We start from the raw sequence: 18,674 nt of genomic DNA on the forward strand, positions 1-18,674 counted from the left end.
GCGAGCGAAGAAGGGCGACGCTCTTATCCTGAAAACCGACAGGTCGAAATACTCGGAGGTTCTGAAGGCCATGAGAGGAGACGCCCTACTCAAGGATCTGGGCGCGGACGTACGGAGCATCCGCCGCTCACGCACGGGCGATATGATCCTCGAGTTAAAGAAGGATACCACAAAGAAGAGTTCCGCATACAAGCCCATAGCGGAAGGAGTGCTCGGGGACGGAGTGAAGGTACGTGCTCTCACACCAGAAGTGACTCTCCAGCTTAAGAACCTGGACGAGATCACCGAAGTGCGTGAGGTCGTACAAGCTCTCAAAGAGCAAAGTGGAGTGGTGGTGGCAACCGAGGCGGTTCGCCTACGCAAGGGTCCGGCCGGGACCCAGGTAGCCACCATACGACTTCCGCTGATTGACGGAAACGAAGCCCTGAAAGCTGCTAGGCTAAAAGTGGGGTGGTCGGTATGCCCACTGAGCGTGTCCAAGCAGTCGGAAGCTTGCTTCCGGTGCTTCGAGCACGGACATAAAGCCTGGAACTGCAAGGGGCCAGATAGGAGCCAGTTGTGGCAGTGCTGGCCATAAAGCAAAGGACTGCGCGGAGCCTCCTAAGTGCCTAATCTGTACCGGTAAACGGGACGCAAAGCACGTAACGGGAGGTCCAAGGTGCCCGGCCGGTGTGCCGGCGACTAAGCCACGTTCATAGTGCAAGTGACACAACTCAACCTGAACCACTGCAGCACAGCTCAGCAGCTGTTACACCAAGCAGTTTCTGAGTCAGCAATGGACATTGCCATAGTCTCGGATCCATATCGCGTCCCTGCCGGAAACGGCAACTGGGTCTCGGATAGGTCTGCGACGGCGGCTATATGGACAACAAGCAGGTTCCCGGTTCAGGAGGTTGTGTCAACTGCAGACGAGGGATTTGCGGTTGCCAAAGTGGGTGGAGTGTTCTACTGCAGTTGTTATGCTCCGCCGAGTTGGTCTATCGAGCAGTTTACGCGGATGGTAGACCGAGTATTAGTTGTGCTGACTGGTTTAAGGCCGGTGGTTGTGGCGGGCGACTTTAACGCTTGGGCGGTAGAGCGGGGAAGTCGTCGCACGAACCATAGGGGTCGGATTCTGCTTGAAGCTCTGGCAAAGCTCAACGTAGATCTGGCCAACGTCGGCAACACAAGTACCTTCAGTAGGAACGGTGCGGAGTCTATCATCGACGTGACTTTCGGCAGTCCTGGTCTGATAGGAGACTGGCGGGTAGATAATGGCTACACTCACAGTGACCACCAGGCGGTCCGCTATGGTGTCGGTCAGATAACGAGGCGGCAGGCGGCGAGTAGGGCCGACACTCCAACCACCCGTGGATGGAAGACATCATACTTCGATCCCGAAGTATTTGTGGAAGCGATCCGGAGAGAGTGCGGTGATCGCGGTATGCCCGATCCGAACGCTGATCATTTGGTTGAGGTACTGTCGCGAGCATGTGACGCTACCATGCCTAGGAAAGGTCGTCCTAGGTATGGCAGGTCACCGGCTTACTGGTGGACAGATGAAATTGCGGAACTCCGCGGAGCGTGCTTTCGTGCGAGGAGAATTATGCAAAGAGCTCGTTCGGATGAAAGCAGGGCTGAATGTCGAGTAGCACTTGTTGCTGCACGCGCAGCGCTTAAGAGCGGGAGAAAAGCTAGTAAACGAGACTGCTTTGAAAGGTTATGTGCTAGTGCCAATGCGAACCCGTGGGGTGATGCCTACAGAGTCGTAATGGCAAAGACCAAGGGTGTGATGGCGCCCGCTGAGCAATCGCCAGAGATGCTGGAGCGGATCATCGAGGGCCTCTTTCCGCGCCACGAGCCAAGGCCCTGGCCCCAGGCCGCTGAGTCGTCCCACGGCCGACGTTCCAGTATCTCAGACCATAGCGTAGGATGGTCGGCCGCCAGCCGAACATCCAAAGTAACGTGGGCGACGGCGGTTTGGAGGTCGGGGAGGAAGTGACGGTTACGAACGAGGAACTCATTGATATCGCTAAATCCCTAAAGGTGAGCAAGGCACCGGGGCCAGACGGTATCCCGAATATGGCCATTAAAGCGGCTATTTTAGAGGCTCCCGAATTATTCGGGGCAGTAATGAATAGATGCCTGGAAGCTGGCCACTTCCCGGACAGATGGAAGCGACAGAACCTGGTCCTATTGCCGAAGCCGGGAAAACCTCCGGGTGTCCCCTCGTCATATAGGCCGATCTGTCTACTCGATACTGCCGGCAAGGTGCTGGAGAGGGTTATCCTTAACAGACTCGTACAGTACACGGAGGGTACAAACGGTCTGTCAAGGAACGGAGGCGAGGTGAGGCGGAAGCGAGCAGCACGTTCCTCTTCCACATGATTGTGAGGAACGTGCTGCTCGAGCCAAAGATGCTGAGGCGGAAGTTGGGCTTCCTCCAGCCAGCAGCAAGCTGGAGGAAGCCAAAAGGTTGGTGGACGAGTTGTACTCGTTCATCAACTCTAGGTCAAATATCCACCTCAACATAGCTTTTTAATGTCGAGCCTCCGCTCTACCGTCATAGCTGCCGAGGTAAAAGAGGCAGGAGCTTCTGCAGCGATGCGAAATCCCCGAAGCTCTGGTCATAGCCGCTAAGGCTGTAGCCATGCCTAGTCAGGCGCGTACGCCGCTTGCCAAGCGCAAGGCGGCTACGCCCGACCATGGACCAACGTTGGTGACCAAGAGGCAGCAGACTCTGGCTCATGCCTCTACCAGCGAACGTGCGGAGGCGGTCCCGGATGGTGCTGCCCGGACCGGGGAAGAGGAATGGCGGGTGGTTAGGCGTAAACCGCCTAGGCCGAAACCGAGCGAGGATGCGGCTGCAAAGCCAAAGCCAAGGTGACGCCTTAGTAGTGAAGCTGACAGGTAAGCTGTCATATGCTGACTTACTGCGTAAGGTTCGGGTAGACCCCAAGCTGCAGGGCCAATGTAGTGAAGACCCGCCGAACCCAGGCCGCGGATATGCTCTTCGAACTCAAAAAGGACCCAACGGTCCAGAGTTCGAATTACAGGGAACTGATTGAGCAGTCCCTGGGCGAAGCGGGTAAAGTAAAGGCGCTGTCGCAGCGTGTTCTTGTCGAGTGTAAAAACCTCGACGAGATTACGAAGGCAGTTGACCTGAGGGATGCTCTGCGGGATCAGCTTAAAGTTGATGTGGCATCCGCAGACATCCGGTTGCGAAAGGCATATGGAGATATGCAAACCGCAACCTTAAACGTGCCGGAGGAAATCACCAATAAAATGTTGGCGTCTGGCAAAATAAAGGTGGGGTGGTCAGTATGTACACTGGTGTCGAAACGGCGTATCGAACGCTGTTTTAGCTGTATGGGCTTTGGCCATCGGGCGGTCAAGTGTAAGGCCCCCGATCGGTCTAAACTGTGCAGGCGGTGCGGCGAAGATGGCCACTTCGCCAGGGAATGTAGCAAACCCCCCAGGTGCTTGCTCTGCACAGCAGAAGCGGGAAATAAGCATGCCACAGGTGGCCCACTGTGTGCCGCTTATAGGCGGGCCCTGCAACGATAATGGTGCAGGTTATACAGATTAACCTAAACCACTGTGAAACGGCACGAGAGTTGCTTTGGCAAACGGCAACCGAAACGGGGTGCGATATTGCCATTAGCGCGGATCCCTACCGGGTCCCCCGAGGCGGCGCAAACTGGGTAATCGACAAGGGTCGGGTGGCAGCGATTGCCGTGATGGGTAGATACCCGATCCAGGAGGTGGTGTCGTCCAACCAAGAAGGGTTCGTGATTGTTGTGGTCTATGGCGTCTGCATCTGTAACTGCTACGCTCCACCTAGGTGGTCGCCGGAGCAGTTTGACCGGATGCTAGACGTGCTCACCGACGAACTCACGGGCCGCAAGCCCGTTGTCATTGGAGGAGACTTTAATGCTTGGGTAGCAGGTGCACTACACCGAGGGGACAAAGCTTGCTGGAAGCTCTGTCCAAGCTGGATGTAAGTCTGGCTAACGTGGGATCCGTCAATACCTTTTGCAGGGGGGTACAACAATCGATCATCGACATCACCTTCTGTAGCCCAACGTTGCTTGCCAACATGGGCTGGAGGGTGTCAGATGAGTACACGCATCGCGATCACCAAGCTATACGGTACACGATTGAACGACGGACGCTACGGCCACGCGGGGTGAAGTCGACAGGGAGGAGGTGGAAAGTGAAGTCCTTCGACAAAGACCTGTTCGTTGAAGCACTCAGCGCAGAGAGCACCCGCTCGAACCTGAGTGCTCGTGAGCTGACCAACGTCCTAGTACGGGCATGTGATACCACTATGCCCAAGACGGGGCAGCCAATGAACGGTCGTCGCTCGGTATACTGGTGGAGTAATACCATTGCCCAGCTCCGTTACAGGTGCCACAGAGCGAGAAGGCTAGCGCAGAGGGCCCGGACCGATGCAGATGCTGAAGCTCGGGGAGTCGAACTTAGAGCGGCTAGGTCGGCGCTTAAGAAGGAGGTTAGGCGTAGCAAGAAATCCTGTTTCCAGGAGCTATGTCGCGATGCGGACTCAAACCCCTGGGGAGGTGCATACCAGGTGGTGATGAAAAAGATGAAGGGTACATCTGCGCCGCAGGAAACCTGCCCCCAAAAACTGAAAGTCATCGTGGAAGGGCTCTTTCCACAACACGATCCAGTTTGGTGGCCTCCGATTCCGTACGGTCAATCGAATGATGTCCTCACTCCGGTCACGAATGAGGAACTCATCGTAATTGCCAGCGGTTTGAAAACAAAGAAAGCGCCCGGTCCTGACGGGATTCCGAACGAGGCACTCAAAGTGGCGATCCAAGCATATCCCGATATGCTTAGAGAGACGCTTCAGAATTGCCTAGAGGTATGCGAATTTCCAGACAAGTGGAAAGTCCAAACATTGGTACTGCTGCCAAAGCCGGGGAAACCGCCTGGTGATCCCTCGTCGTACAGGCCAATTTGCCTATTGGACACGCTAGGCTGACGCCTGTGGTGGAAAGTGATGTCGGACAGGCAAACACGCAGTTTGGCTTCCGTAAGGGGAAGTCCACTGTAGATGCCATAAAGTCCGTGGTGGAGAGGGCCGAGAAGCCTATGAAACGGAAAAGGCGTGGCGACAGGTATTGTGCCATAGTCACAAACGATGTCAAGAATGCCTTTAACAGCACTAACTGGGGTGCAATCGCGTTAGCGCTGCATAGGATGAGCGTACCGGATCATCTATGCAGGTTGCTTAAAAGTTACTTCGAGAACCGGACGCTAGTGTACGACACGGCGGATGGGGCGAAGAGGTACAAAGTGACAGCGGGTGTTCCACAGGGTTCGATTCTTGGCCCGACGCTTTGGAATGCCATGTACGATGGGGTGCTGTGGCTCGAACTACCCACTGGGATCGAGATCACTGGCTTCGCTGATGATATCGTCTTTACAGTGGTAGGCGAGTTTCTAGAGGAGGTGGAAATGCTGGCATCAGACGCCATAAGCATGATAGAGGGTTAGATGGCGGGCGTCAATCTACGATTGGCCCACCACAAGACGGAAGCGGTGATGATCAGTAACCGCAAGTCGGCCCTTGAGGACAAAATAATCGTTGGGGGACAGGTGATTGTCTCCAAACGAAGTGTGAAGTACCTGGGTGTCATGGCAGACAACAGTCTGAACTTCACCAGCCATGTGGATTATGCTTGTGGTAAAGCGTCAACGGCGGTTACTGCGCTGTCTAAGATCATGCCGAACGGCTACGGTCCTAGCAGCAGTAAGAGACGCCTGATGGCCAGCGTTGCCATGTCGGTGCTACGATACGGTGCACCGGCGTGGGCCCCGGCTTTGGAGAGTAAGCGCAATCAGGCATGTCTGAACAAGGTGTTCAGGCTGTTAGCATTGCGCGTTGCGTGCGGCTACCGTACCATATCGTTGGATGCGATTGGGATTATTGCAGCCAAGATCCCCATATGCATACTCCTAGGTGAGGATATCGAGTGCCATAGACAGAGGAATGTCAGGAGCGCTAGGGACAGAGTTAGGTTGGACTCTATTAGGCGTTATGGTAGGTGGACCCATAGGCTGATTCAGAACATCGTCCTGGATCGGTAGAGGACATGGTGAGGTAAACTTTTTCCTTACTCAGTTTCTGTCGGGATATGGATGCTTCAAGAAGTATCTACATACACGTGGGCGGGTAGACTCACCCTTTTCCACCGTTTGCACGGTAGCCGAGGAAACGGCGGAGCATGTGATTTTTCACTGCCCGCGGTTCACGTCCACTAGGCGGGTGATGCTTGCGGTCGTTGGGGAAGACACCAACGCCGACAACATTGTGCAGAGAATGTGCGCTGAGCAGCGCGCATGGGGTGCCGTCGATAGGGCGGCAACGGTGGTGATAACGAAGTTGCAACGGCTAGAACGTTTGCAACGACAGGGTCTGACATAGCTTGCTAGGGTCAGTAATAGGCTGATTGGGCAGCCCAGGCCCTAGGTGAAGGGTAGTGGCGGCATGAAATGACAAGGGTGTTGTGTGAACCCACTCACGCAACGGATAAGTCGGAGTGCTTAGGCACGTCCTCCCTCCTGAAGTAAAACCTAACGGTAGTTCCGGGAGGCGTTCAGGAACGGGCCGCAGGATAGTTTTTAGTAGGTAGGCGCATGTTGGCACCATGTGAATCCTATTCGGCACCGTGAAGGTGTTGTCTATGAAAATTTTCTCCCTGCATAAACAATACAAAAAAAGACACCTTTAGTCCTCTATGGTTCTGCCTTGCGATGAACCCCCTTAGCAGAACACTTAACCGAACCAGTTATGGCTACAAGTTGAAGAGTGGGACAACGAGAACAAAAATTACCCACACCTTCTATATGGACGATTTGAAGCTGTTTGCGGAAACGAAAGATCAACTGCATCAATTGTTGCAAGTGGTTTCGACGTTCAGCAACGTTATCCGGATTGAGTTGGGCATCGACAAATGTCGACTCGTCAATATTCACCGGGGTAAAGTTATGGACGCCGAAAGTTTCCGCGTCAACCCTAGAGAAGAGATTCGGAGTATGGTTGAAGGTGAATCGTACAAATACCTGGAATTCCTGCAACTAAAAGGTATTCACCACACGATGATCAAGAAAGAACTGCAGCAAAATTTCTTGCATCGTATCAACCGTATGATGAAAACTTTTCTCTCGGCCGGCAACAAGATCAAGGCCATAAACACGTTTGCCGTGCCGCTGTTGACATACAGCTTCGGGGTGGTCAAATGGACCAAAACGGATTTGGAAGCGAACGAACGAGCATTAAGAGTATCGCTGACAAAACACCGTTCGCACCACCCAAAATCGCACCCGCCTTAGGCACCCGCCTAAAGAATCACCTTACCACGTATTGAAGAAGGAATAGGTGTGATTGATATCCAGGCACTTTGTGCCTCATTGATCCAACAGTTGCGGAGATATTTCGTAGAAAGCCAGAACCGTCATGAAATCTACCACACTGTTTGCGAGGCAGACCACGGGTTCAGCGCTCTGCACCTGGCGCAGCATGACTATCAGCTGAACAGCGTTCTCAAAACCGACGAGGAAAAGATCGCAACGTGGAAGCAAAAAGAGCTGCATAGGACGCACCCCCATCAGTTAGAACAATCACACATAGACAAAGCAGCATCAAATACGTGGTTGGTGCGAGGTGATCTCTTTTCGGAGACAGATGGATTCATGGTAGCCATCCAGGACCGGGTTATTGCAACGAAGAACTACCGCAGGTACATATTGCACGAAAACATAGAGGATCGTTGCCGTAAGTGCAATGTAGTAGGGGAGTCGATTGAGCATGTTATTGCAGGCTGCCCAGCGTTAGCAGAAACAGCCTACCTCAATCGCCACAATACAATCATGACGCTTAAGATTCGTATTTTATGTCTATGCACAAGCTTCTCCAGTTCTCGATACGAATTTTCATTTCGAAACCGCCGAGCGTAAAGCAATGGTAGTATACAACACAGTGAAACGCAGAGAACAACGGAAAATGGAGGCGCTAAAAACCCAACACATTGCAGAACTCAAACACGAACCTGGGTGGATCGAAAATACCACCAACACTGCACTGCCGGATTTTCTAGAGAGAACACTCATGCTTGGACCAAACTTCAACATCCAAGACAACACGAACATACCGTACATTGAGGTTGTTTCGGAAATCGAAAAGGTTGTGAAGCATAAAGAAAAATCAAACGAAATTAGAACGGAAGTAGCAAATGCTATCACAAACCACATGAACTGCATGCTGCAACCAAGACACCATGAACACGAGTGGATGAAAAAAGACATGCTTAAAAGTAAACAGTTCCTCAAAGAAAATCAAGATCTGCTTATAACCAAAGCAGATAAAGGAAACAAAACAGTCATCATCAGCGCAACAGAGTACCAAGAGAAAATGACGGAGCTTCTAAACGACAGCGACACTTATCGGAAACTAAAAACAGACCCATCCGTTAAAATCCAAAAAGCGATCAACAGTATCCTGAACCAATGGTTAGATAAAAAATATATAGAATCCCGGACCTATAGGAACATCAGAATGATGAGCTACAACACACCCCGCATCTACGGCCTACCGAAGATCCACAAGGAAAATCGACCCCTCAGACCAGTTGTCTCAACCATCGGGTCGGTTACATACAATATAGCGAAATACTTAGCTAACATCATCGGGAAAATACTATTTCATACCGAATACCACGTTCACAATAGTTTCAAATTTGCCGAACAAATAATAGGAGTACAAACTGCGGAGGAGGATGTGCTCTTTTCCCTAGACGTCACATCGTTGTATACAAATGTACCAATATATCACGCAGTAGAATGCTTAGGCGAACGTTGGCACGAAATAGCAAAGCATACCGCCATCGATCAAGAAAGTTTTTTCGCCATGATAAAACTAGTTTTAGAATCAACTTTCTTCGTCTACAAAGGGGAAATTTTTCAGCAATGTCTCGGAACTCCCATGGGATCACCTTTGTCACCTGCAATCGCGGATTTAGTGATGGAACGACTCGAAAACAACTGCATAGACGCACTCAAGACAGAACAAACTCCCCTAAAACATTATCACAGGTATGTAGATGACTGCTTCTGTATTGCCAACGCTGATCATATTCCGAACATCTTGCGTGTTTTTAACGATTACCACAGCAAGCTCTGTTTCACATTGAAAATGAATCAAATGAAAAACTGAAATTCCTTGATATTTTAATAACAAGAAAACACCATAAGCTAGAGATATCCTGGATGCCTAAATATGTCGACGGGAGATACCTAGATTTCACATCAGAATCTCCCTTTGCACATAAATCAAACACAGTAATTGCACTCTTAGATCGTGCTATCAAATTGTCTGACGGACACAACCACCCACAGGCAATAAAAACAGCAAAAAATATGCTCGAAGCTAACAATTACCCACATTGGTTTATCAAGAAAATCACTAAACAACGAGTCCACAAACATTACAACAGTCTGAGTACATCCGCTGGAAGTACTAATGAAAAACCACAACTAAAATATGCTTCAAGCACCTATGTACCAGGGCTAAGTGAAAAACTAAGCAAAATTCTATGGAAATATGACATTCAGCTCGCCTGCAAACCTAAAAACAAGATCAAGCATAAAGTTTACAGCAAACTGAAATATCCTGTCGCACCAGGAAAACAGACAAATGTAATATACTCTGTTCCCTGCGGCACCGACGATGGCAAAGTGTACGTAGGACAAACGGGAAGGAAACTGGAAGTAAGGATAGCGGAGCACAAAAATGATACCAAGAAGAAGGACGCTAGAACTGGATTAGCCCAACACTCCATCCAGGAAGGACACCTTTTCCGCTTTGGTAACACCCGAGTAATAACACGCATGGACGACCAGGAGACCAGGCTGACGGCAGAGGTGTTCCATATAAAAGTGCTCGGCGAGGAAAAAACTGTCAATCTACAGCGTGAGTGTGGCAACATATGATGGTCTGATCCCAAAACTTCGCCAATTTCAAACAAAATACAACACAACCCAAGGGAACTCAAACCTGCAGAACACTAACTGACGAAACTACATAATTAGTATGAAACACTCGTAGGATTAAGACGTGTTTTCTTGTAAGTGCAAGTTTGTATGTAAAAAATGTATCCAACTAGAGTTTTGTTAAGTAAAAAATGTATCCAACTAGAGTTTTTGTTACGAAAAAGTTCAAATGTTAATGTTAAATGTTTCTTGTTAAATCTAAATTTTGTGTTACTAATACTTGACGACTTGTAATTTCTGTAATTCTACCTCTAAATAGGCGTCCGAAGATGGCTGAATGAAATATAGTAGGCTGAAACGCGTAACGCAGAAAATCTAAAACTGTTTCATTCCTCATCGAAAAAAATCAACCAAACCCAAACATATAATTGAACGGTGATCCAAACATTCGAAATAAATGACTTTAGTTTTGTTTTTGTTTAGCGTCAGTGAAAAAAAATTACCGTGACCAGCCCTCCTGTCAATTCTTTTATTATAACTTCTTTATTCTCTTGCTCGTCTGGTTTCGTTATTTTTTTACTGATTAGCAAATGAGGTTGAGTTACTACGTCATTTCTCAACTGACAATACAAAATATTATTATACAATATTATACGATTTTCTACCAAGTTTTGTTCATTCAATTTAAAAAGTAAAAAGCCTAAAGGTAGGCACAATGCCGAAGTGGTTTAAGGTAGGCAATATTTCTCTGTCGAGCTCTTTTAGATTGAAAATAGTGATTGGAAAAGGTAAACAAATATTACCGCCTTCTTTCCTCCACAGGCAAAATCACTGAAACCAGTCACACATAGGTCGTCATGTCGTTAGTACGTGCCTTTTGCGCGTACCATTCGTGGATATAGAAAATTAAAATGTTAGGCCACTGTTGAATGTGTTCATTTCTTAAAAATAAACGACGCTCGCATCAATAAGTGAAAAGCGGCTATTTACTGTTTGAATTTATTATAATCAAGGCATTGATATAGTAACCTGGTTAAGTACACTTTAAATTATTTGTCTTTTTTTCTAAAAGTACAAAAAAGTGATAAATCATAACGCGGCACGTGTTTAACGCAATCAGTGTACAATATACTCATTAGTATGACTATATACGTGAAGAAATAAAGGATTTATATATTTTTGTTTTCGTTACGTTTCCTAACAGCAACGAAACAGTGTGCTGAAAGAAGTAGAAATGAAATTGCAATCACCACTTCAAATTTATACCGTTCTACTGTTCGCTGCTCAATCGAGGTTGATTGAGTCATCGGGGTTCGGAAAGTGTCCCAACTACCCCTCAATGCCAAAGTTTAACATAACTAAGGTAAGCACTACTGAAATGAATAACACACTGATTTCCTAGACACCAAATATAGAAGCAACAAAACCAAAGAATTTCAGAGGTCTAATGCATAATATTCACTTTCGAATATTGGCATTATAGCGAGGTCTACAACATTCGTTGCAACAAACTCCAACAGGTAAAGAGGAAATCGAGTTATCAGAAAAGCTGTTTAAAATCAGGCTTACAACCTGCACCTCTGATCTAGTTCTAGTATTCATAGATCTCATTGAAATATGAAGTAATATATACAACACGTTTGTTTTGGCAAAAAGCGAAAATGTATATACCGTCAGATGGGGCTACTTTTGACATTTTTATACTTCAGCTACTTCAGCTATTTATACGTTTATATCACCGGTAAATTTATTAATTTGTATCGCCATCGTTTTAAATATTCTTTGTTTATTTGTTTATTTGAGAAGGGAAAAACCCGCTGGAGTGGAACAGCTTTGACATTCCTTCTCCAGTAGGCACAAAACCTCCTATCTTTTCGTGCCAACAGTATACACCAAATGATACATAGCTTTTTTTAACACTTTAAACTAGTAATACGTTGCATTAAATACTAATTGTACAAAAGTTTGAGCTAAGGACTAATAATTTACTAATAACATGATTAACACTAGTTACATTTATTTCAAGGCACGACGAATTTTTTCTTTTAAAACGGTATGAGATAAATTAAAATCGAACACATTGTAACATTGATTAAAAACACGACACACATGCTACTGAGAAGCTCGTTTCTACCGTAGTTGGTATGTGAGACAGGCAGGTAGAGAAAAGCATGGGATCGAAGAGTTCTACGGCGGATGTTTATATTCAGCAGTTGTAGAATGTCGGGGCAGTCAATATATGATGTTAGGAAATCGGAGATAAAGGTAGCCTTGGCAACCTCACGTCGTAGTACCAAAGTATCAAGACTAATAAGGTTACACCGATCTTCATAACTTGGAAGATTTAGAGGATCATTCCAAGGTAGAAGTCGTAGGGCGAAACGCACAAATTTACGTTGAATAGCCTCAATTCGTTGAATGCTATTTTGATAGTACGGTGCCCATACATTTGAACTGTACAAAATGTTTAAACATGAAATGCTCGTAAACTGTTTAGTGACTCTGAATAAGAAACCAAGATTTTTATAAGCTTTAGAACAGATAAAAGCTATGTGATCCTTAAATGTCAATTTTGAATCTAATAAAACCCCTAAGTCTTTTACAACGTTTTCCCGCGTAAGAACAATGTCCAAGATTTTATAATTAAATGATACGACTGATCGTTTCCGTGCAAAGGAGATACAAGAGCACTATGAAGCATTTAACACCATTCTGTTGATATTGCACCAATCAGCAAAGATATCCAACTGCGATTGTAAAAATTGGGTGTCCGAGATATTCTTAATTATGAAGAAGAGTTTGAAATCATCGGCCTATGATTTCATGCATTTAAGGGCACGATTAATGTCATTAAGGTACAGCAGAAAAATGTAAGGACTTAGATGACTTCCTTGTGGCACACCATATGTGACAGGAAAAGGTAGACAAATAGTATTTCCAATTTTAACGGACATAGTCCTACCGGTAAGGTAAGATTCAAACCAGTTAAAGATATTGCCACTTAATCCAAGCCTCTGAAGTTTCGAGACGGCGATCTGAAGATTTATTTTGTCGAAGGTGGCTGATTCTTATATTTCATTTTGCGTTTTACTTGAGTAACTTGAGTAGTGGTGAAAGGAACCTTTGTTATACGGTCTTATTTGCTATTTAAGATAGAAATCGACACGTCTTTGGAACATAATTCATCTATTGGTTAACGTTGCGTAGTGCGTTGGTTTACAAAATTTTTTTGGAAATTGAATAAGTTTACAAAATTTGAACAAAATAGAAGCACTTTTAAATTTTGATAGTTCCTTTTTTCCTGAAATTGCTGAATAAGTTGTTACTAATGTGGATAAGAGCAAGTAAAAGTAAGTTGTAAGAAGAAGTATTAATCTTTAACATATACATTGCGTAGTAAAGGTCTAGTTTACAGGTTTTTGAACTATGTATAATTTCTTGTAATGCCATTCTATTTGATTCAATAAAGTTTTTTTAATAAGTTTCATCAATTTTTATTAACCTTCGGTTACTCACGCTGTTGTATTTTGTACACCAGGTGTAGGTTTTTGAATGCCATATTGTTATCAAGTTACAAATCGTTGTTTAACTTACGTATATTCTTCAATAAACTTGTTATGAGCAAATGTCAGAATTATTCAATGCATTAATACTTCAAATTGTTAGGAAAACAGATCAGCATAAACCGACATCACAGAAACGAAGCAAGCAGCATGTGAGGGGTACCGCAATTGACTCAAACTGGAATTTTCTCTCGTTTCTTCATATGGAAAAATGGAGTCTGAATGCAGCAAAACCACCAGCAAATGTAAAATTGTACAATTGTAACCACGATTTTCAAGCTTTATGTACCTTTTTTCCACAACACAACGTATTGGAACAAACTTTTTTTTGTTTTGTTGGTAGTAGTTTGGCAAAGACTTTTATAACTTTTGAGTTTTGTAAACAAAACACAGCTTGAGAAAAACGAAAAAGAAGAAGAAAAGATGCCTGAAAAAATAAAATTTTATCTTCTTTTTCTTTTTTCTCTGTGTTTCGTTTACAAACCTCAAAAGTTATAAAAGTCTTTGCCAAGCTACTACCAACAAAACAAAAAAAGTTAGTTCCAATATGTGGCGTAGTTTCTGAGAAAAAGATACATAAAGTTTGAAAATCGTGGTTTTCCAGGAGGTTTTCCAAGTTGTTCCACGCCGCACTGGAATACACATAAGCATGATCATTTTTCGGCCACTTCCCGTGGTTGGATCATTACAAATTTAGTATCAAAATAAGCATAAAAGACTGCAAAATTAAAATCTTAAATAAAAAAATAATGATTTTTTCAAAATTTTTAGTCGTTCATGTCCTCTTAAGCTATGCTGAAACTTTCTTCAAAGAAAAATGTTCGAAAACATCTTTATTCTACTCCCATAAATGGTTTAATAGCATGACAATTTAATTATTTTCGTGTTAATAATGAGGATAAAATGTTATTTTGCATTAAAAAACACTCAAAAACTGCTGTTCGATTTTGATTCAAACTTCGAACACTTTCATGGTCGACATTCAAAGCTCGAATATCTCAGTCTCAGACATCGAACACTTGTATTACTTTGAAAAGTATTAATGTTTTTAGTGTCATTCAACTTAAATAAGTGAAATTTCATCCTTTTTCTAAACACTGTCTTTTTAAATCCACCTAACAGTATGATTTAAATTTTTCACACAATAATTAGTTTCTGTAGTCTTCTGTAGTCAATTGCTAATATTTTAAAACTCTATGTACCACATCTAAAGCAAGTTAATTTTGTACTGCTTTACAATGTAGATAATTCATTTTCCCGAAGGAAAATCCGGAAAAACTGGATATTATTCGTGGGTCATCACACCTCAAAACGTGATTCAAACTTCGAACACTTTTTATTTATCTAATATCTTTGAAATAATGCATGAAATATTGTATTTTTAGTATGCTTTAGTACATATATATCTTGCATTTACCTAATAATCGCGAAGTGGGAAGGTAAATGTTCTAAAATTGGTAAAATAATGCAAACGAAAAAACAGCTACTTTTGCACGAAACGCTAAGAGTATGCGAACGATGTTAAAATCTCAGTTCTCCCTTTTTTCCAGCGTCTGCTGATTTCTTACAAGGAGTCCTACAGTTCGATGTCATACCTCACCGGATAGAGGACATTCTAACGAACACGGTGGTGTACAATAAGCATAATATTTTATCATATTAGCGATACTAACGAGTATTTTATTCTGAAGTGTTCGAAGTTTGAGACTGTTCTAAGTTTGAATCAGAACGGTATTATTGTCTAGTAGCGGTTCCCAACCTTTTTTTGACCGCGAACCCCCTGACGATATTTTACAAAAAAAATGAAACCCTGCAAAAATAATCAATTCATTTAATTTTATGTGTCACATTGACCAAAATAGGTTATCAGAAATTCCTTCTTAGAAAACCATAAACGAGGGGTTCGTGATATTTGAAACAATCGTCGTCATTCGACTCGATTCTGGGTCACTACCCAAGTAACCACGAAGCTTTATATCAATTCAATTGTAATGCTTTATAGTGCGCTACAAAGCATATCATATAATGTATTATTTTCTTACATGTACAATAAATGCAGTAATAAAGTGGAAAAGGGCTTCACTATTGTCAAATTAAAGCTGCCCAGGTAACCAATAAGCATTAACATAGGCAGTAAATCAATCGTTTATTAGCATCCCTGGCGTTTTATACTGCAGGTTGCTGTTTATCAGCGTTCTGGCTGCATAACTGTTGTAAATTGCCATCCACAATTCTATTTAAATTCTCCTTGTCGGTAACAAGCTGCAAATAAGCATTGTCAGCACTATAAGAGGGCTAGCAATAAAGTAGCCGCTTATTTTGCCAAAATAGCATTTAAGTAGCATTTAAGGCAACTTAAATGCTTATTGGCTTGCATTTAAATTGCATTAGAAATGCTTATTGGTTGCCTGGGTGCATTATAATAGCAATTGCTAAAGCACCATTACGTTATGAATTAAACATCGCTTCGCCTGCATTATCGACATATCGTTATTTTTAGCCTGTTTGCGAAAAAAATATAAAAACATCAATTCGGCCGGCGTGTCAAAAGACAAAAATAAATATATTTCATATTTATTTTTTAAGTCCGCTGGTTCTAGCAGCTTCTCAAGCTATGCGTTACTTCATTATTTACGACGAATGGATTTTTTTTGCATTTCAAATGTTACCTTTAATGAGACTTGAACCTGATGGGTGCGTGTATCCCTGCATGGTTCATTTGCTGGCGCCTTTGATATCTTAACCACAGCTGTTATAGATGAGTGGGTTGTAATTAGTCGTACTTAAATCGTCGTTCGTAGTTGATTTTAGAATTCAATTGGTTGAAAAAAGACAGCAGCAGTTAGGTGAAACAGAGTATGAGTAGTGGCCGTAAATAAGCAAAAACGAAGTCAGGTATAAGCATTTTATTAACATTTACGGTACGTTTTAAAGATTTGTCCTAAAGCTTGTAAGCAACATATTGTAACATTATATACGCAAATAGTGTTTTTAATAATGCTAATTTACGATAATGCTTAAACGCATTAGCAATGTTTATACAAAAGTTTTAACCATGCGAATTGCTGATATACCGCTGTATGGTATTAGCGATGCCGAGCTACAGCCAATATGGGGTTATACGTTAATGCTTGTGGTTACTTGGGTAATTTCCTATGAGTCTTACTCTGGTTCTGGTGACCATCCAGAGGTCGCCTAGTTTCACCGTCGCAAGTCGCTTTCGATTTGGTCAAACCATCTTGCACGTTGGGTCCCTCTGTTGCTGGTGCCGGTGGGGTTGTTAAAGAGAACTTTTTTTCTTCGCACTGTCGTTCGGCATCATTCCTGGCTATGACATCAAAGTCATCTACGAAGCCTAGGAGTGAACTACCTTTGCTAACAATTGTGCCTCTCGTTTCGATGCCCGCTCTTCGGACCATCAAGAGTGATGTTGGAAAGTACACAGGATAACCCGTCATCTTGTCTCACTCAACCTTCGCCGCATCTCGGAGGGGCTCGAGTGTGCCCCTGAGTGCCCGAAACACATTAACTCAAAATGCAATTAACTGCTTACATCTGATACAACTGCTTACATCTCATACAAATTCTTCATCGCGTGAGCTGTCACAAGAGAACTCAATTAATTTCGTTCACTCCTCTTTTCAAGGTATACCCGATCTACTTTCATCTATGCCCCCGAATTCCTGTTTCTATTTGGCGCTACCCAGGTAACCAATAAGCATTTCCAATGCAATTTAAATGCTAGCCAATAAGCATTTAAGTTGCCTTAAATGCTACTTAAATGCTATTTTGGCAAAATATGCGGCTACTTTACTGCTAGCCCTCTTATAGTGCTGGCAATGCTTATTTGCAGCTAGTTACCGACAAGAAGATTTTAAATCGAATTATGGATGCCAATTTACAACATTTATGCAGTCAAAAGGCTGATAAACAGCAACCTGCAGTATAAAACGCCAGGGATGCTAATAAACGATTGATTTACTGCTTATACTAATGCGTATTGGTTACCTGGGTAGTGACATCAGTGATGGAGGCTTTGATTTGAGCGCCAAACATTTCGAAGACTCACAAAGGCACCACTGGTCCATGTTTTTAGTCTTGGTAAACTTCCCTCCCTCAACTGGTTGTTCAGCTACTGCGAAATTGGAGGGATTAGTAGTGTCGATTTAGCAACGTTGACTATGAGATATGCTGCCTTGGAGCTATCGGAGCAGTCATACTGGTTCTTTATATCAGATCGCAGTTGGGACAGTATGTCGTTGGCCAAATCAGAGACCTATCATTGCGGTACACTGTGGATTTTCTCCAACATAATACGAAGCGTCGTGATAAGATCCACCTATGATCGGTCAGCACGGAATCTAACTAGCTACCACCAGAGAGTAGCGTAAACCTTGCAGATTATTTTGAAAGTGGTACAAAGCAACATGCTGCTGTATCAGTAAGATGCCCTGCTTACACACTGATCAGCTGGTGCACATTTGTACCGATAATACCATCATGCTTTGCGGGGCTTCATGCTTATTATTGCTGCTTCAATTTTAGCTAACGATGACGCCTCAGAGTTTACGCGAATTTTTCTCCAGTTCCACATGGCTGTTATTTTAGCTACTCTGGCTAGCGCCCTCTCAACGCTGAATTTCGCATGTCTCCGTTTATCGATCATCCCCTATATTTTATCTGAAATTCTGCTCATCCCACACATCCAACCAAATCGTCCGCCATTACTGCCAAATTTTTCGCGAACCCTCTAAAACTTTTGAAGAACCCCGTTTTGAGAACCGCTGCGTTAGAGGGTTAATTTCTTATTTTCTATATATTGTGCTTTGCAAGAAATCTTTTCATTCTCGGAAAGTTCATAGCAAGCTGTCAAAATAATTCTGTATTGAGCGAAGCTGACGAATTTTCGTTAATTGAATATCGATATTTTTCACATATCGATACGTATACTCAGCTGAGAGCATAATCAGCAAAAATGCTCGCATCACGTGACGATCTGCATTTTACATTTGTTTTATAACACTCCGTTTGACTTGTTTTATAACGTGTTAACATTTACAAAGCTGTTATATGCATGCCGCAATTAACTATTTCGAAAAAAAACTATCGAGATTT

The 18,674-nt window shown here is 44.0% G+C and overlaps 1 protein-coding gene across 2 annotated transcripts in view; it reads left to right on the forward strand.

The window, feature by feature from the left end:
* The first annotated feature begins 10,860 nt into the window (after positions 1-10,860).
* LOC128737045 (apolipoprotein D-like) overlaps positions 10,861-18,674 on the forward strand; it is a 131,173-nt gene continuing 123,359 nt past the window's right edge. The window contains exons 1-2 of one of the 2 annotated variants that reach the window (XM_053831592.1): positions 10,861-11,028; positions 11,201-11,359. In XM_053831592.1, the coding sequence (XP_053687567.1) occupies positions 11,231-11,359 (129 nt within the window). In that variant the 5' untranslated portion in view covers positions 10,861-11,028; positions 11,201-11,230. Of the gene's footprint in view, positions 11,360-18,674 lie in introns of both variants that reach the window. The other variant, XM_053831591.1, reaches the window with a different exon arrangement.

This window comes from Sabethes cyaneus, chromosome 2 (assembly GCF_943734655.1).
Source record: "Sabethes cyaneus chromosome 2, idSabCyanKW18_F2, whole genome shotgun sequence".
Classification (NCBI taxonomy): Eukaryota; Metazoa; Arthropoda; class Insecta; order Diptera; family Culicidae; genus Sabethes; species Sabethes cyaneus.